This window comes from Acinonyx jubatus, chromosome D3 (assembly GCF_027475565.1).
Source record: "Acinonyx jubatus isolate Ajub_Pintada_27869175 chromosome D3, VMU_Ajub_asm_v1.0, whole genome shotgun sequence".
Taxonomy (NCBI): Eukaryota; Metazoa; Chordata; class Mammalia; order Carnivora; family Felidae; genus Acinonyx; species Acinonyx jubatus.
Window position 1 is genome coordinate 75,562,063 of NC_069392.1, and position 20,239 is coordinate 75,582,301.

Consider the following 20,239-nt stretch of genomic DNA (forward strand, 5'->3'; position numbering starts at 1 on the left):
AGGGGGGAGTGGTGGGTGCATAACCAGACCCCCAACCAGTGCAGAAAGGTGGGAGGTGGTGATGCCACAGGTCACACTTCCACCCTGTGGCTGCAGAAAAACCTGTAGACCTACCAGGTGCTCTGGCTTATTGTTAAGATTCATCAGGGTCTGATGAGTGTGGAGGGAAAAGGTAGAATGAACATTTTCCTTTAGCATCTTGTCACTTGCAGGGAGCCTTCAAATGGCATGTAATTCTTAAGAGATTCTCCTTAGATCCATTTGTTACTGCTTGGTTTTCTTCTGAGCTGTGCACACTTTGGTGCGTATGTGTGTGTATATGTGTGCGTGGGTGTTTTTATTACGATCATTTTTTTTCACGTTCTTATTTTTTGAGAGAGAGGGGGAGAGCGTGAGTTGGGGAGGGGCAGAGAGAGACGGAGACAGAGGATCTGAAGCGGGCTCTGTGCCGACAGGCTGACAGACTGACAGCAGTGAGCCCGACGTGAGCCCGATGCGGGGCTTGAGCCCAGGAACCTTGAGATCGTGACCCGAGCCGAGATCAGGAGTGGGGCGCTGACCTACTGAGCCCCCCAGGGGCCCCAAGGCAGAGGTTCTTAACAGCTGCTCCAGGGACTGAGCTGATCAGATTTTTTCCCGTTCTTGGAAACACCACAAAACAGACATCTCTTCCCAGCTGGTTTAGGCCAAGTGCAGAAGTGCGGGGCCGACCTGTGTAACTGAACCTGCTTGGTATTTGGAATGGAATTGCAGTGAGAAAATATTTTTCTTTTATAAGCAATTCAGATTCAAGTGGGACGGATAGAAGTGGAAGGCAGAAGGTCAGTTGAGGATAAAGGGATGCGATTTCTTTCTTTCTCCCCTTCCCTTTTTCTTCCCCTGTTTTTTTTTTTTTTTCCTTCCTTTTGTGGATGGGAGATATAATGGTGGGGAGCCCAGAGAACACTAAAGGTGAGAGAGGTGCTGTTGATAGAGGAAGAACCAAAGGTCTGCAGGCTAGGATAATGGGGAAAATGTGGGCAGCCAGGAGAAAGCAAGTCCCATTTATGTCTTTGAAGACTTGGTAAAAACCAGGAGTGCTAGAGTCATTTTCTAGGAGGAGCAAATTGAATGCGAAACACTGCTTAATGTTAACGTGTTGTAAGAATGTTATATATATGTATATATAATATATATTAACATGTATGTTATATATATTTATGTTCAGTTGGGGGGGGTAGAGAGAGAGAGAATGAGTGGGAGTGGGGCAGAGAGAGAGGGGGACAGAGGATCCAAAGCAGGCTGTGTGCTATCAGCACGGAACCCGATGTAGACGGGGCTCAAACTCAGGAACCATGAGATCAAGACCTGAGACCCAAGTCTGTCGCTCAACCAACTGAGCCCCCCCCAGGCACCCAAGAACATTTTGTATTAGAAGGAAAGGTAAGGGGGTTAGAAATATATGTTAGACTCATTACTCTGTTGAATTATTTCTTTTCTTTTTTTTTTTTTTTTTAATTTTTTTTGTAACGTTTATTTATTTTTGAGACAGAGAGAGACAGAGCATGAACGGGGGAGGGGCAGAGAGAGAGGGAGACACAGAATCGGAAGCAGGCTCCAGGCTCTGAGCCATCAGCCCAGAGCCCGACGCGGGGCTCGAACTCACGGACCTCGAGATCGTGACCTGAGCTGAAGTCGGACGCTCAACCGACTGAGCCACCCAGGCGCCCCTTGAATTATTTCTTTAAAAAGGGCTTCAGTGTCCACACAGTGCTAGAAAATAGTGACAAATGTGGTCTCCCCAAAAGAATAACAGACGTTGTATCATTTTAGTTGTTCTATGGAAAGTTTGTATAATACCTACAAGGTGGTCAGTATATACTGGGATTATGATGATTCAGAGTTTACTGGTTTTCATGGAAGAAAAGGTTAGTTTCCGCATTTAAACGGGAAATCCGACGTTTTCACTGCTCAGATTGACTTTGCATATCCGTTTTGGAGGCAGAGCCCGGACCGGGTCAGGCCTGGATTTAGGCCGGGTCAGGCTCATGTAGGCACATCCCTGGGGATTATCTGAAGTTAGTGTTCACTGGGAAGGTGACACCTGGGCCTTGTACGCTGCCATTCTCTAGTTTAAAACTGGGAAACTGCTCCACGAAGAAGTTTCTTTTATCGGAAAGTGTAAGAAGTATGATGAAGGGGTGAAAAAGGTTTTCTTAAATCTTTCTTTTGACTTGGTAACTTTGGACTTTTGCCAACAAAGACGAACTAGCTTTCTATAATTTTAGGGCTTTGGTAACAAAGGAAATGTTTGGTCTGTGTCATAGGAGAGAATCAAGTGATCATGTGACAGACCCGAGTTCTTTCAATTTCCTTTTTTGTAAACAGGCCTCGCATTCTCCCTGCAGATACTTTCACTGTCTTTGGGTGAAAGGGCATTCTACATTAAGCGCAAATGCTGTTAGTGAATTATAGGTTATTCATATGGGGTTTAGGTTTAAATTAAAAGACTATTAGTGCCTTTGAAGGAAGGTATGTTTTATAGAGTACAAATGAAATGAAAGGCATTGTTACAGTAAAGCTAATTCCGTCTGATAATCAAGCTGTGCAGGGAAGGAGAAGCTAAAGTCAGTCCTTTCTCTATTACCTTTCTTTTATAAAAGATCACCTATTTAGAGAGAGAGAGAAAGAGCGAGCTGGGGAGGGGCAAAGGGGAGAGAGAGAATCCCAAGACCCCGTGCTGCCTGTGCAGAACCCAGCCTGGGGCTCGATCTGACAACTGTGAGATCATAACCTGAGCCCAAATTAAGAGTCAGATGCTAACCCAGTGAGCCACCCAGGTGCCCCTATTACCTTTTAAAAGAGAAGTCTGAAATTTACTTTTGTAACATTTTCAAAACAGTGGTACCTAGGAATTGGGGTGAAAAATGGTGAACACTTTCAAATGTAAACCTCACTCTTTGTCCCTGATGTAACGGGGAAGTGAAGAGGGAGTGAAACATCTTCTTCCCCTCCAAGTGGAAAATTTGCTCTGGCCTTCCTGAATGCGGGAAGGGAACGGCTAAGAGGCCCGCGTGATTGTGGGGATGGAAAACATTTCTGTAAACCATAGAAGAAGTGTGAAGTTACAGAGAGCGGGATTCATTACATGATTCTACAAGCCCGCAGAGGTGAGGCCTTAACACGACTCTACAAGCCCGCAGAGGTGAGGCCACCGCCGGGTGAGCTTAGGTTTCTGACAGCACGGCTGCTCCTGTGGGGCCCTGCCCTCACGCCGTCCTGCCTGTCCTGGGTCCTCAACCTTCACACCCTTCAGGTGAACTAGGAGGGCTGACTCCTGGTTTTCAGAACCACTGCTAATTCCCTCTTACCTCTTCGAAATGTCCCATTGTTTCACCCTCAAGTTCACCCTCTTCCCGCAAGAGAAAGTGTCCAACTGAAGCGACACAGGTGGACAGGAGAGCAGGGTGTGTGGGCACCTTACCGCAGAGAACGAGTGGCTCCTGTGTCAGGAATGTCTTCTCCCCCACCCCGGGGTTCCTCTCTGGGGTTTTCCTAACCTTAACTCTGCTTTAGTTGGGCAGATAGGAAGAGATACGGGCAGTGTGGTGGGCACCATCCTCCAGCCCGAATGGCAGGTCCCTGTCATGTAAACTGGAGAGGAAGAGGGTGAGATCCATTTACTAACCTTCCAAGGATTCCTGGGTACCTGCCAGCTACATTGCGGATCCGGGCTCTCATTTGTTCAACAAGCTTTGTTTCACGCAGGACCTTTCATCCTTTCTTGGGATTGCGTGTCCCGGGCCCATCACCCGTGGGCATTTGAATGGCCTCTTGCGTTCTTTTTGTTCCTGAGCTGACTGCCCTCTGGGACGAAAGATGCGGAACTGGATGATGTGTTTTGTTTACCCAAATTACAGGAGGAGGGCACGTGTCATAAATCCCGCGTCACCGTAAAAAAGGGATGGGGAGACTGAGGCAGAGCCTAGTCACCACCAGGGACGTCTAGAGCCTGGGTCCAAGCTTTGGATAAGTGGTGACTTAAAAAAAGTTTTCAGGGGCTCCTAGGTGGCTCAGTCGGTGAAGCGTCTGACTTCGGCTCAGCTCATGATCTCGTGGTCCGTGGGTTCGAGCCCCGCGTCGGGCTCTGTGCTGACAGCTCGGAGCCTGGAGCCTGCTTCAGACCCTATGTCTCCCTCTCTCTCTGCTTCTCCCCTGCTTGTGCTCTCCCTCTCTCTCTCAAAAATAAACAAACATTAAAAAAACTAAAAAACAAAACAGTTTTCAGACCATTTCACCTCCGGTGGGAGTTGGGTGGTAGTTCATGATTCTGTGTCTTGAGTTCTTTAAGAACCTCGATCTATAAACGTTGATCAACATGGTTGGTAAAGTTCGACCACAGGGACGGATGCTTTGCTAATGGTGATTTGATGGTGAGTTTTCATTTGTGACGGTAGTTTGCTGCTTAAAAATAACAGTAGTGACATTCAGGGATTATTCCTAAGTGGGTGGACTCTTTCGTGGGTATTATCTGGCAGATGGAGTTTGCATTTCCTGTATTTTGCAGTTTAAATGTTCAATTTCATTCTGAAAGGAAGACCGTAATCACAGACGTGCCTCGTCATGGGTATTTTCACAACGATATTAGCCTAGAACTGTTGATGTTTTTTTCCCTCCGTACCTTTTATCTGGGCTCTAGTTTGATGCTGGGGATACACTGTTTCCTGTCCGGTCCCACAGGCACCTGTCTGAGACAGTGCTGGCCCCGGGGTGTTTCCTCTGGGCTAAGCCGACCATCTAGGGAAAGTGCGGTGACTTTCTTAGTTCTCTTCTGAGACATGTGAACGCAAGGTGAGTTGTTCTTTAGCTCATCCCTGTCGAACCTGCGTGTTGATTTCATCTGTATGATTTTTTTTCTTCTTTTTTTTCAAATTTTTATTTAAATTCTAGTGAGTTAACATACAGTGCAATGTCGGTCTCAGGAGGAGAATTCAGTGATTCATCACTTCCATTCAACATCCAGAGCTCATCACAACAAGTACCCTCCTTAATACCCACCACCCGACTTCATCTTTTTTTTCTTTTTTTAAGTATTTTTATTTTTATTTTTGAGAGAGAGAGAGAGAGAGACTGAGCGTGAGTGGGGGAGGGGCAGAGAGTGAGGGACACACAGAATCCGAAGCAGGCTCCAGGCTGCCGAAGTTGAACGCTTAAACGACTGAGCCACCCAGGTGCCCCAGATTTCATCTTTAATAGTAGTTTTTCCCATCCAGATTATTAGAAGGGTTTGGATGTGTCCCACAGTGAGTGACCAAGCTGAGGGGGATGTCTTAGTACTGCTGATGGATTTGTGGTTTATGTGAATTTTCACGGGGATGCATATTGTCACCTCAGTAGAAATTCTACCTTGACCCCGGTATAGTTATTTTTGCTAGGAATGCACGATCTTTTACAGATTATACACCCCACCCAAAAAAAGTCATTAAATACTTTAATAAAATGTGCAAGACAATCTCTCAGTGATTTAAAGCAGATTTTAATGAGGAACAGCCGTTAAGTATTGAAAAGGAAAGAGTCTAACTCTGGAAAACAGTATGGAGGTTCCTCAAAAAACTAAAAATAGAACTACCTTATGACTCAGCAATCGCACTACTAGGCATTTATCCAAGGGATACAAGTGTGCTGTTTCGAAGGGACACGTGCACCCCCATGTTTATAGCAGCACTATCGACAATGGCCAAAGTATGGAAAGAGCCCAAATGTCCATCGATGGATGAATGGATAAAGAAGATGTGGTATATATATATATACAATGGAGTATTACTCGGCAATCAAAAAGAATGAAATCTTGCCATTTGCAACTATGTGGATGGAACTGGAGGTATTATGCTAAGCGAAATTAGTCAGAGAAAGACAGATTTCCTATGACTTCATTCATATGAGGACTTTAAGACACAAAACAGATGAACATAAGGGAAGGGAAGCAAAAATAATACAAAAACAGGGAGGGGGACAAAAACATAAGAGACTCTTAAATATGGAGAACAAACAGAGGGTTACTGGAGGGGTGTGGGAGGTGGGATGGGCTAACTGGGGAAAGAGCACTAAGGAATCTACTCCTGAGATCATTGGTGCACTATATGCTAACTTGGATGTAAATTTTAAAAAATAAAAAAGAAAGTTAAAAAAAAAAAAAAGGAAAGAGTCTCGGAATATGTATCTATAAATCAGGCTGATTCTTCCATGGAATGTTGCCTAAAATTAGCTATGGCCCCCTTCCCTTCTACATTGGTTTTTTTGTTTCCTATTTTTCCTCTCTTCCTGGTTGCTTGCCTCCATCCACTGCAGGGAGAGGGAATAGGCCCTTAGAGATTCCCTTCCTTCCTGAGGATCCCAGAGCTAGTCAGTGACGGGGGCTGGGTCTAGGCCCGGTTTCCGGTTAGAAATCCAGTGTGCTCGTGCCTGACTTTGTGGCGTGGTAGTCATGTAGCATTTATGGTGTCACAGTGAGTGAGACATTGCCATCTTCAGTCAGCTGACAGGCTAGTAGGAACGAAGAGACAAATGTATGCCGTGCTGCATACCAGAAAATACTGGAAACAGGTGGAGTGCTCTGGGGTTCAGGCAGGAGGGAGATCTCTCTCACAGTGGAGTTACATCTGATTACGTGTCCTCTGCAGGTGGGCAAAGGGTGCCCTTTAAAGACCCCAAGCATTTCACGTGTTTGTAATCGATCCTTCATCTGTAGTAATGGCCGTGACTGTCCATTTCCCTAAAACTGTGTCCTCCTACTGCCCAGGGCGTTGCTGACATTCACAGAATGTTCTCCGCCCCCATCTAGCCCCAGTGCAGAGGAGAAGACCTCCCTTCTCCCAGGCTCTGCCACACCCTGGGGTCCATGTTGCTCCACGCTGAGAACAATGTCATGGCAGGGTCATCCTCAGCCGCCACAGCCACGTGGACCACTGTGCTGGATGAGTGGCAATCAGGAAATGGCTGTGTGTTACCTTAACCACTAAAAGCAGTGAACCAGAGAGGGAAAAAGAAGGGACGTTATACTTTTCTGCCAGGAGAGTATTTTTTTCCCTAACATAATAGAGGAAAGTAGGATTCTAAAAACGGATGGAATAAGCTCCTTAGGATTTTTTTTTTTTTTTTTTTTTTTTTAACTCTCAGGTGGAACTTTATTAGCAGTAGACATTATGTGATGGGTTGGGATGCTCCTTTGTTCCGTGGGCGGGTCGAGATCTGTAATTGGTTTTTTGATTTCTTTTTTGATTGTCATATATTCCTTTTAATGCAAGAGGCCAAACGTGGTGGTGACTATAATCGTGCTGATTTTGCCAGGAGAATCGAATGGTGTTGAGATCGAAATAGGTTCGGGAATAGCTTTTTGTGAAGACAGTGTGATGAGTCCAGTGATGCATGGCAAGTTTTCTGGGTGTTACGTCGAAACCTACTCTTCGTGCCGTCCCGGTTCCAGTCAGCTTCCTTCTTGTTAGAGAGGTGCCATGCTGGGAATGCTGTGTGGCATTCTGGAGAAATCAGTTTGAAGCTGTGATTACCCAGGCTTTACCCACGTTCTCTGGACGTTTGTTCACTCAGAGTCCCCTCGCTGTAAGAAGGGTAGTTACCAACTTGCTCTCTCCCGGTCATCGTCACTGTGTTTGTGTAAATCCCATAGGGATATTTATCCCATCGTTACCAAGTTTTCCTTGCTGATGGAATTGTTTCTGTTCGCTTAACAGAACATCTGATCAAATTCATGACCATGGGGGATATGAAGACCCCAGACTTTGATGACCTCCTGGCAGCATTTGACATCCCAGACATGGTCGATCCGAAAGCAGCTATCGAGTCTGTACACGAGGACCAGGAAAGCCACATCAAGCAGAACGCCCATGGCGACGAGGACTCCCACACACCGTCCTCTTCCGACGTGGGCGTCAGCGTCATCGTGAAGAACGTTCGGAACATCGATTCCTCCGAGGGCGCCGAGAAGGACGGCCACAATCCCACTGGCAACGGCTTGCACAACGGGTTTCTCACCGCGTCCTCTCTCGACAGTTACGGCAAAGATGGATCGAAGTCCTTGAAAGGAGATGCGCCTGCCTCGGAGGGGACTTTAAAAGACTCCACGTTCAGCCAGTTTAGCCCCATCTCAAGCGCTGAAGAGTTTGACGACGACGAGAAGATCGAAGTGGACGACCCACCGGACAAAGAGGACGTGCGTTCCGGTTTTCGGGCGAACGTGTTGCCGGGGTCGGCCGCCCAGCAGGACTATGACAAGCCAAAGGCGCTCGGAGGGGACGGTTTGAGCAAAACTGGAATCTCTCCTTCAGGCAATGTAGATAAAAACAGAGTCGTTAAGAGAGAGACAGAAACAAATTCCATAAATCTGAGTGTTTACGAACCTTTCAAAGCCAGAAAAGCAGAGGATAAGCTGAAGGAAAACTCTGAAAAGGTGCTTGAAAACCGGGCCCACGACGGGAAGCTGAGCTCGGAGAAGAGTGAACCCAGCCTCGGCAGCGTCGCGCTGTCGAGGTCAAAGCCATCGTCCAAGCTGTCCTCGTGTATAGCTGCAATAGCAGCACTTAGTGCTAAAAAGGCTGCTTCCGACTCCTGCAAGGAACCGGTGACCGAATCACAGGGGGCCTCTCCGTTACCTAAAGAAGCAAACGATAGTCCCAGAGCCATGGAGAAGTCTCCTGAATCCCAGAGCCTCATCGATGGGACAAAGAAAGTGTCCCTGAAGCAGCCCGATAGCCCCAGGAGCATCTCCAGTGAGAACAGCAGCAAGGGGTCTCCGTCCTCTCCCGCAGGGTCGACACCAGCAATCCCCAAAGTCCGCATAAAAACCATTAAGACGTCTTCTGGGGAAATAAAGAGAACAGTGACGAGGGTGTTGCCAGAGGTCGATCTCGACTCTGGAAAAAAGCCTTCCGAGCAGGCGGGGCCTGTGATGGCGTCTGTGACGTCTCTCCTGTCCTCTCCGGCTTCGGCTGCCGTCCTCTCCTCCCCGCCCAGGGCGCCTCTGCAGTCGGCGGTGGTCACCAACGCAGTCGCCCCTGCGGAGCTGACCCCCAAACAGGTCACCATCAAGCCCGTGGCAACCGCCTTCCTCCCAGTGTCCGCCGTGAAGACGGCGGGATCCCAAGTCATTAATTTGAAGCTCGCTAACAACACGACGGTCAAAGCCACGGTCATATCTGCTGCCTCTGTTCAGAGCGCCAGCAGCGCCATCATCAAAGCCGCCAATGCCATCCAGCAGCAAACCGTTGTGGTGCCGGCATCCAGCCTGGCCAACGCCAAACTCGTGCCAAAGACTGTGCACCTCGCCAACCTTAACCTTCTGCCTCAGGGCGCCCAGGCCACCTCCGAGCTCCGCCAAGTGCTAACCAAACCTCAGCAGCAAATAAAGCAGGCAATAATCAATGCAGCCGCCTCGCAACCACCCAAAAAGGTGTCTCGGGTCCAGGTGGTGTCCTCCTTGCAGAGTTCCGTGGTGGAAGCTTTCAACAAGGTGCTGAGCAGCGTCAACCCGGTCCCAGTTTACATCCCCAACCTCAGTCCTCCTGCCAACGCAGGCATCACGTTACCGACCCGCGGGTACAAGTGCTTGGAGTGTGGCGACTCCTTTGCCCTGGAGAAGAGTCTGACCCAGCACTACGACCGACGCAGCGTGCGCATCGAAGTGACGTGTAACCACTGTACAAAGAACCTCGTTTTTTACAACAAGTGCAGTCTCCTTTCCCACGCCCGCGGGCACAAGGAGAAGGGGGTTGTGATGCAGTGCTCCCACTTGATTTTAAAGCCAGTCCCAGCCGATCAGATGATTGTCTCTCCGTCGAGCAATACTTCCGCTTCGTCCTCTGCTCTTCCAGGCTCCGCGGGAGCCGGCACACACACTGTAACGAAGATTCAGGCTGGCATCACCGGGACAGTCATATCCGCTCCCTCCAGCACACCCATCATTCCAGCTATGCCTCTAGACGAAGACCCATCCAAGCTCTGCAGGCATAGTCTGAAATGTTTGGAGTGTAACGAAGTTTTCCAGGACGAGACGTCGCTGGCCACACACTTCCAGCAGGCTGCAGATACGAGTGGACAAGTAGAGTATCCCTTACGTTTTGGTGTTTCGGTGACAGATCTGTAGACATGAGTGCTCTAGACGATGCCCTTGATTTTAGGGGTGGGAACTCAATTATAAATGGGAGTGCACGTGTGTGTGTGTGTGCGTGCGTGCGTGTGTGTGCGCGAGCGCACGAGGGAAAGGATTGTCTTCGGAGGCTTGAACAACGTTGAAATAACGAGTCTCATTTTACAAACAACGTCTTTGGAAGACGAGGTCTTTTTTGACAGAAACTCTCTGTACTAGTTGAGTTATGGCGCCTTAGATGTGGGATAAACGCGTTCTTAATTGTTGGGTCACCGGTATATGTGTGGGAGGTCTGAGATGGGGCCAGTTATAGTATCCTGCCATTGTATCAGGTGTTCAAATCAGGTTACATCACCAGCGTTCCTGGTTATTAATGACAGTTTGGGGATTAAAAAAAATTCCTGTTACTACAATTACTGCCCTTTACAGTTAAACAGACTTATCGTTATCGGTACCCACTTAACATGGTGTGCCTGCTTACGAGAGACGTTGGTCCAGAAGTACGTTCAGTAATAGTCCCCAGTATGATGAATTTAACCTGCAAGTGGAAAACCATCTCCGCTTGAACAGAATGCCTTCGCGTTTCTTCATAGCTTTTCATTTTTATTTTTATTTATTTATTATCTTTTTGGGCGCTGAGGTGTAGGTTGATGTTGGTGACATGCAGGTCACAGTGGACGTCAGTGAGCCCTTTTATCTCCTATCCTCGTCTTCTCTCCATGAGCCACCATTTGGCCAATGGATCGATCAGTGCGTTTTACAGATACGTGATACTTACCATTTGGAACTAACTGAACGTGTTGAATGAACCAAATTCAGGCTAGGGAGACTGTATGGTTTATTGTCCAAACGAGGAAACTCATGAAATTGGAAGGGGGTGCTAGTTTGCGCCACTACTGGCTCGGACTTCTGTTTGTGAAGACCCACGGGTGATCCGCTTTCCTTTATTTGCCGCTGTCTTGTCGCCTGAGGTTGATGCTGTGCTCCAGAGGTCTCTTAGAGCTGCCGCGATCGGTTTCCTCAAGGGCCGCTGCTGAGTTCTTTGTAGGATTTGAGTCTGGGGAACAAAAGATCAAGAATACCTCAATTTTTTGTTCTCTGGATTTGCAGTTTAGTGGAGGTGGAAATGGTAGAGAGTTTTGAGAGCATCCTTGCAGCATTGGACGTTACGTGTCCTCGGCCCAGACAGTGGAGCACTCCACAGAGCGGCCGACTAGTTCGGGCAGGCGGCGGCTGACATAGCTCTTCTACTGTGTCCTTGTGACAGCACCTGGGGTCTTTCTGGGTGCCCTGTGACCTCGTCACTGCTTCATCAGAAGGGTCCTGTTTCTTCGCGTCTTAAAAGGATAGAGTTAAAAAAAACAAACAAACCCATTTCTTTCATTCTGTTTGTTCTCTTGCCTTGTTTCTACGTCTGCTGGTACTCTCCGTGGGGTGGCAGGGTGAGTCCTGGCTTCACAGGGTTCTCCTCACGTCTCGCCTCACCCGTGCGCGCTGGTCAGGATCTGGCATTTGGAGCTGCCCTCCCGTAGTCTGTTCTCTTGGGGAACCTTTGTTTTCTTGGAAGGGGAAAGGACGTGGGCTGAGAGAAAGGACTTTCCCTTCTTCCGTGTATTCCCCTAGTTTTTGTTCTCCGTTGACCGTTGAGGCTCACCAGCCAAACTAGCGTCAAACTGGGGTGGAGATTTCCCTCGGAGAAGGAGATTTACATCTTGTGTGTGTGTGTGTGTGTGTGTGTGTGTGTGTGTGTGTGTGTGTGTGTGTGGTCGCTTTGCCTCGACTTCTGCGTTTTGCTGGGACAAGTGTATAGAGTAGCTCACGTGTTTCACCTGGAATACTTCGGAATGAGTCATGGCAGAATAGCTAACTCCAGGGCCAAATATGCACTGAGCTGAACGTTCCCCTTATTCCGCTCCCCCCCACCGCCCTCTGTTGTCTTTTCTTTCCCCACCTCTGCCTGGCTAAGTGTCCACTCAGCTCATATTTATACTCGGAAGCCTAGGCTGCCTGCACATCCAGGCGTGACTGGTTGGCAACATAAACGTGTCCCATGGTCTCCTCCTCCTGTTCCCCATCTCCCCTTCTCTTACTGGAGTCCTTGCCCAGAAGGCCCCCCTTCTTCATCGCCGTTCTTCTCCGACTAGGCCAGAGGAGGGTTCTCCCACAGACCCAGGCGGCCAGCCTTGTCTCTGGCTCAGCGGCCCAGCCTGCGCGGTGGTCTGTGGGAACGTTGCCGCTTCGTCAGCGCTCGGTTTAATTAAGCCCACCCCGAGTCTGTTCCATAGTCCGGGACGTTGGTAAGATCCATATGGCTGTTGCTGTGCTGGCCTCAAATGCAGCGGGAGCCAGGAGGGGTCCTCACCCATTGCTGTCACCCGGTGCGGGATCAGGTGACCCTGGTGGGAGAGCTGGGGCCGCAGACGGGAAGAACAGAAGAGAGAAGAGGGAAGGTTCTTCGTTGTGTCTTCTCCGCTTTGCCATTCACGAGACTCTTGGCCAGTTCACAGTTTGTGGACTTCCGTTGGGAAAAACCAGTCTGGCTGTGTGCCCCTGAGAAGTGCCTCCCTGAGAAGGGCACTTAACACTCGTCTTCTAACAAAATGTGGAAGCTGAGCTAATGGCACCTCAAGTACCAGTCTCTCTCGCGAACCCCGTCTTTCCCCTCTTGCCTGCCACGGCCAGGTATTTAAAACGTGTACTTTTCTCTTCTGACCTCCACGTTCTTGGTGATCCACCCGTGAACTGAGAGAGTGGACTGCCTCCCCCGAGTAGGGACCCCCCTGTGGCTCCACCCCGGCTCTTCCTTCTGGAATGGGAATCCAGTGGGAGGTTAGTCCTGTGCCTGCAAGCTGCCGGCTTTCTCTTCTGGCTTTCCCGAGCCCTTCCCCGGGCAGGGTTCCCCCCGCCTGCACAGCAGTCTTAGTTAGGGAACCATCCACAGCCGACTCCTGCACTGACCCTACTGCCGCTGTTGATTTTGAAGGTTCAAGGGCGCGACGGTGGGCTCTCGCAGGACTAACAGGTCCACGACTCCTCATTCATCGCCTGCCAGCTTTTGACTTGACCAGGCCTAGAGACAGGTGTACTACTTCACGAGCAGCGGGAATGTCCTTCCTGCCCTCCTCCCTGCCTTCCCTACCCCCCTCCCTGCCCCCCCCCCCCACCTCTACTTATAATTACCATAATCATGTCAAAGTTTTACCTGATTACTGCTCCAGTGTTCTGTGCTGACGTTCTGGTCTTCTTTCTCAAATCACTGAATTTTCTTAATTAAACTTTTTTTTTTTTAAACTTTTTTTAACGTCAGAGAGAGGGGGAGACACAGAATCTGAAGCAGGCTCCAGGCTCCGGGCTGTCAGCACAGAGCCCAACGCGGGGCCTGAACTTGCAAGCTGTGAGATTATGACCTGAGCTGAAGTCGGATGCTTAACTGACTGAGCCACCCAGGCGCCCCAGACTTTTTCTTTTTAAGTTGATTTGTTTATTTTGACAGAGGGAGAGAGGGAGAGGGAGAGGGAGAGAGAGAACGAACCAGCAGGAGAGGGGTGGAGAGAGAGGGGGACAGAGGATCCAAAGCAGGCTCTGGGCTGACAGCAGAGAGCCTGATGTGGGGCTCAGACTCATGCTCCGTGAGATCGTGACCTGAGAGGAAGTTGAATGCTTAACCAACTGAGCCACCCAAGCACCATAAAGTTAAACTTTTTATTTTGGGATGATTTTAGATTCATGTAAAACAATACGGAGATCCTGTGTATCCCTTATTCACTCTCCCCCAGTAGTACTCTGCAAAACTGTAGAACAGGATATAGACATCACTGCAGTGAACCTATAGAATATTTCCATAACCACTGGGAACTTTCATACTGCCTTTTTAGAGCCATCCTACCTGCTGCTTAACCCCCAGCAACCACTAATCTCTTCTCCATCTTTACAGGTGGTGTTATTTCAGGAATGCTTTATAAATGAAGCCACACCATATGTAACCTTTGGGGACCGGCTCCTTCCCTGGAGATGCACCCAGGTTCTAGCGTGGATGAGTAGTTTGTTCTTTCAAACCACTGAGTAGTAGTCCATCCAAGGTTGGACCGCAGGGTGTACACCTTTCAGTCTTCTCAGGATGTCTGCATTGTTTCCAGCGTGGGGTGAATTTTGAATACAGCTGCTATAAACACTTGTGCACAGGTTTTTGTGTGGACCTAAGTTTGAGTTTGCTGGGATAAAAGCCCAGGTAGACAACTGGTGGGTCGTATGCTGGTTGCACATGTATGTTTTTAAGAAACTCTTCCAGAATGGCTGAACCGTTTCTTACTCCTCGGACAGTGCATGAGTGGTCCAGTTTCTCTGTATCCTCACCAGCTTTAAAAAAAAATTTTTTTTAATGTTTATTTATTTATTTACGAATGAGAGAGAGACAGAGCACGAGCCAGGGAGGGGCAGAGAGAGAGGGAGACACAGAACCCGAAGCAGGCTCCAGGCTCCGAGCCATCAGCACAGAGCCCGATGCGGGGCTCAAACTCCCGGACCGTGAGATCATGACCTGAGCCAAAGTCGGACGCTTAACCGACTGAGCCACCCAGGTGCTCCTAGAACATAGTTTTCATGTGTTTATGTGCCCTCTGTATATCCTTTTTGGTGAAATGTCACTTTTGCCTATTTTCTAATTAGGTTGAGTGCGTGTGTTTTAACTGTTGAGTTTTAAGACTTCTTGTTGTATTTTATTTTATTTTTTATTTTTATTTTTATTAAAAAAAAATTTTTTTTTTAACGTTTATTTATTTTTGAGACAGAGAGAGACAGAGCATGAACAGGGGAGGGGCAGAGAGAGAGAGGGAGACACAGAATCAGAAGCAGGCTCCAGGCTCTGAGCCATCAGCCCAGAGCCCGACGCGGGGCTCGAACTCACGGACCGCGAGATCGTGACCTGAGCTGAAGTCGGATGCTTAACCTACTGCGCCACCCAGGCGCCCCTTCTTGTTGTATTTTAGATACTAGTCCTTTGTCGGGTATGTGGTTGCAAGTCTTTCCTCCCGGTTGTGGCTTGTCTGTCCATCTTTTAAGAAGGTTTTACGGAAGTACAGTTGAGCCTTTGCATCTTTAAGCAGATCTTCGGCAGAGCAGAAGGTTTCAGCTTTGGGGGCGTCCAGCGCAATTTTCCCTCTTAGAGCTTGTGCTTTTGGCGTTGAGTCTGTTGTTTGCTCTAGATTCTGAAAAATTTTTTCCTGTGTTTTTTCCCTGAATGTTGTATGGTTTTAGGTTTCACGTTTAAGACCACAATCCACTTGGGTTAGTTTTTGTATAAGGTATGAGACTTAACACTGAGTTTTCTGCTGCTGTCTGTTTTCCCGATGCACGTCTTCTTTCCCTAATACTATTTGTCCAGAAGGCTGTCTTTCCTCTGTTCAGTTGCCTTGGCACCTTCGTCAGATATCAGTTGGGCATTTTTTTTTTTTTAAAGTAAGCTCTATACTTAACAGCGTGGGGCTCGAACTCCCACCCCCAAGATCAAGAGTTGTACACTCTACCGACTGAGCCAGCCAGGCGTGCCTCAGTTGGGCATATTTGTGTGTGGTTATTTCTGGGTTCTGTGTTCTGTTCCGTTGATTAACATGTCTGTCCCTCCACCAACACCGCAGTCTTGATTGTAGTGACTGTAAAGTGCCTTGAAATCCAGTCTTGGTCTTGAAACACAGATACCTCCAGTTTTTATTCTTTTTTTTCCCTCAAAATAGTTTTTTTTTTTTTTTTTTAAATAAAAGGATAGTTGACACTCACACTTTTTTAGCTATTCTAGTTCTGTCTTGCCATGCAAATTTTAGAATAGCCGTGTCCATCTCCATAAAAAATCTTGTTGGGATTTTGATAGGAATTACATTAAACCTGTATATCAGTTTGGGGACAATTGATATCTTTATTGTGTTGAGTCTTACAGTTCATGAATACAGAATGTCTCTCCATTTATTTAGATCTTTGATTTCTGTTATCATTTTGTGGTTTTCGTCATACATGTCCTCTGAGTGTCGTTTTGCTCTCTCTTTTCCTTCCTGACAATTGTAAATGGTATTGTACTTTTCAGCATTCACATGTTCATTGCCGATATATTGAAATGCAGTTAAGTTTTCTGTATTCGTCATGTACCTCATGACTTCGTTGAACTCATTTATTGGAGTCCATGTTTTGGGTGACTTTTCAGGTATTGAACCAGCCTTGCATCCCTGGAATGAATTCCCCTTGGTCAGGCTATGTAATTCTTTTTATATGTCGTGAATTTTATCAGCTGATATTTTGTGTTAGAGTTTTACGTGTGAATTCATGTAGTTTTTTTTTAACTTTCTTTGGTTGGTTTTGGACAGGTTAATGTTAGCTTTAAATAATGCACTGACAGGAATTCTTTTCTCTTTCCTAGAAGAGACTGTACAGTTAGTATTCATTAAAAATATATATATATATATGTGTATGTATATTTGGTAGAATTCTTCAGTGAAACCGTCTGGGCCTGGAGTTTTTTGGTTTTTTGTTTTTTTTAAACCATCTGGGCTGGTAGGGGTGGAAGCCCCACTTCCCTACTGGCTCTCTCTGCCACCATCTGGGTGTGGGGACAACACCCAGCTGTGAAAGGGTGGAGGTCTGGGCTGTACCTGCACTTGGCATGGTGGGTGTGGGGCCACAGTGTTTCCTGCGGTACGTGGCTGGAGTGGAGCAGTAACTGTCTAAAAGGTTTCTGTCTTGTTAGTCTGCCCCTTTCCTGCTGCTTTGACCAGAAATAGCGGGCTTTTGTTGGGGACTTTCTCTCTTTTTTGTCTCTACCTGTTGGTGTTTCCGAGTTGCCGCTTTCTTCAGCTCCAAACTGGGGATACACCAAAGAAACCCAGAGAACTCCCCACCGTGTCATTGCTAGGGTCCTGAGATTCCTAGCCAGCCTGCCGGAGGCCTCTTAGAGTCTTTTCGTGTTTGTTTCGTAGATGATGTCCAGGAGTTGTGCTTGGTGGAAGGAAGAGGGAAAGGTACTTCTGTTCACTCTGAAAACACCCCGTGCGGCTGCTCTGTCTTCAAGGACAGATTCCGTCGTTAGGCTCAGCCTGAGGCTTCCAGCCTGTGATTCTCGTTCGAGTTTTGGAACTAGGTGTCCTGGGAGGACAGCCACCCATTTGACCCCCCGGGCTTTCTCTCCGAAGTCTTTGCATCTCAGGCATTTCCCCTGCCCAGAGCGCATAGCCTCGTCCTTAGCCGACCTGCGAGAGCCGTTAGGAATGAGGTGGTGACTCTCGTCTTTTCCGTCTGTCGTCTGGGGAGCCCCGCCTCTGAAGACCCCAGCCTTGCTCCTGGGAACAGCCTTTTTCTTGGCTGCGTGCAGCCACCATCACCCGTTCATCTCTCCGTTTCTCCTCACTTAGATGTTTCTCCCCACTTAGATGTCCCCCTGTTGCTGTTTGAACGGGTCGTCCCGGAAGCAAAAGGTCTTTCTGTTAACCCAGCCGTGGCTGCACGCGCCGGATGTCCTCCCAGCGCCTTCCCGCACGTGCGTGTTTAGCCTTGGAAACCTTTAAGAGAGTGCATCGAGGTGAAGTAAGGTTTCGGTGGCCTTTGCTGAATTCTGCCCTCCCAACTATTGCCCCCGAGAGTCAACAGTGCCACTTTATTATGAACCGGCCCCATGCCCAGCACACCCGCTGGTGCAGGTCTCTGCTAAGAGCTGGGTTGGAAGGTATGGTTGAGCCCAAGGCCCACGGCCCCACATTCCCCAAGGCAGAACCCAAGTCACAGAATCCCGTCACACTCTGACGCGTGACGGCAGGGGGACCCCAGGCACGCTTGGCCCGGCTTGCCCTGCCCGTGTCTGCCCGTCGCCCAGAGGAGCAAGCAGCTTAAGGAGAGGGTAGGTTGGCAGAGAACCTTGGGTGGATCCTTTTCCTCGCCCCGCCACGCGCAACCCAGCAGTGCAATGAAAATGGAGCCCCGTGTGCCCTTGACTTGTAACGGCGGTAAGTCTGGCCTGGTTGGAGGTTTTTATTCCCACCTGTGTGATGATAAGAATCCCTGCTTTGGGGGAGTAGGCAGATGGGTGGAGCAGCTTCCCTGTTCTCCGTGAAGTATTTAAGAACTGACAGCTGTAGGTTTAATAATTGATACTCAAATGCATTGGACTGTCACTGCTTCACCTCCCCGTGAAGCCGCGACCGAATTGAGCCAAGTGCAGACTGGAAGGGCTTACCGTCGTAACCTCTTAATCGGTAGAATCGACACCAGCATTAGAATCTGAGAATATTACAGGTCCCGTGGTCAACCCTTCTGTTTTACAGTTGGGGAAACAAATGCCCAGTGAGTGGCAGGAGGGGCACTCAAGGCGAGATTGCGTTCTCGCTGGCTCGTCGTTCTTTCCGCTGTGTCGCACGGATAACCGAAGGTACAGAAGCGTTTTACGGTGGCAGAGACCATAAGAATTATGTGAGAATGGACTCCTGGCTTCTAGCCAGGCCAGCAGATAGAGGTGACTTTTGTGCAGTGACCTGCACTTGCAGGGGCTTGCCGATCCAGTTTAGTTTCTGGGCATCATTAGCACAACATGCCGAGTATATTAAATTTTCTTGGGCAGCCCCGGCCAGCCCTCGTTCCTAGACATGCTGTGCTTCAGGCAGCCACTCTGGAAACCGTGGAGCCCACCTCAGTGCCCTCGCCCGCCCAACACCTTACTCGCTGTAGACTCCTGACTCTTGCTTGGTCCTGTTCTCCTAAGCGCTTAATTTCATTTCTGGCCGGCTTAGTCCTGTCCCAGTTCGCATTTTAGCGTGATCAACCCTTTCTCCCGTGATTATTGTCTCAGTAGGTTGCATGTGCTGACCCTCTGCCTTTCTGTAAACTTTCTCATTTAACTGTCAGCTCTTACCAGGAGATTGTAGTGTAGCAGAATGATGCGAGGACAAAACCACCACAACCCACTGGCTTTGGAAACAAAAGTATATGTATAGTCATTCCTGCTAGAGATCTTCCATCATGTCCTTGCCAGGTTAAGGGAGATGGCGAATGAAACGCCTTGTCCGTATTCTCATCGTGAAACTGGATGAAAGTGAAAGCCAGAAAACCAACTGGAGTACTTTGTTATTACTGGTATTATTTTGGGGCGGGGTGGGGGGGTAATTCTGCTGTAGGCCGAAGGCTACAAAACTGTCCGCGAGGCAGGAACCGTTTGTGCAGCACGGGGGCTGTTAAATCGGCGGTGTTTTGAACTTCAGGCCCACTGTTGCAGGCAGCTGCCGGCTTTGGTCTGTTTGAAACGTAAGCACAAGACACGGTGTATTTACTCCTGTTTCTCCAGCTTTTCTCATCTTTCCCAGGGTGTTTTTCCTCCTTAGAACGTGAATCGAAACACACAGAATTGTTTTCCTCGTTACTCAGCTGACTCCTTGTGGGTGCGAGGAGGACGCTAAGCCCGGGCACACCTGAGCCCTCAGTAGGGCCGGGACGCGCCCCGGCCCCCTCCTCCCAGGTGCCAGCCGCCGGTGGCAGTGCTCAGATGGGGCAGAGAGGGCACAGGACAAGTAATCGTCATGTATGGAGTGTGATTCCTGTTCAGCTTTATCTTCCTATAGCTGCTCGTGTTACTTGACCATTGAAAGGTCGTATCTTTAAAACGTAGCAGTTCTCCGAGCAAATGAGCCTGCCCCAGAGACTGTGGACAGTTAGCTGTTTAGTAACTCAGTACTGAAAATACTTCTCCTTTTTCAGATGATGGAAGTAAAACGTCAGAAGACACATGAAACCATTTAAGTGCATTTCATTACGGCTGACCCTTGAACAACGTGGGGGGTTAGGGACATGGACCCTCCACATGGTCAAAAATCCACGTATAACTTTTGGTGCCCCCTAAGCTTAACGACTGATAGATAGCCCGTGGTTGACCGGGAAGCCTGGCCGGTAACGTAAAGACTTGATTTTGAGTAACACGTGTTCTGAATGTCATATGTGTCCTTAGGACAAAGCTAGAGAAAAGAAAATGTTAAAATCACAAGGAAGAGGAAATACACTGCAACACCGTACTGTAAAAAAAAATCCCCACGTAAGTGGACCCGCGCAGTTTAAACCACGTTGTTCAAGGGTCAGCTGTGT

The 20,239-nt window shown here is 48.5% G+C and overlaps 1 protein-coding gene across 13 annotated transcripts in view; it reads left to right on the top strand.

Annotated features, from left to right (window-relative positions):
- ZNF532 (zinc finger protein 532) overlaps positions 1-20,239 on the top strand; it is a 108,644-nt gene that overhangs the window by 40,500 nt on the left and 47,905 nt on the right. For all 13 annotated transcript variants that reach the window (XM_053205767.1, XM_053205768.1, XM_027069071.2 and 10 more), the window contains one exon: positions 7,728-10,090. In XM_053205767.1, the coding sequence (XP_053061742.1) occupies positions 7,745-10,090 (2,346 nt within the window). In that variant the 5' untranslated portion in view covers positions 7,728-7,744. The remainder of the gene's footprint in view (positions 1-7,727; positions 10,091-20,239) is intronic.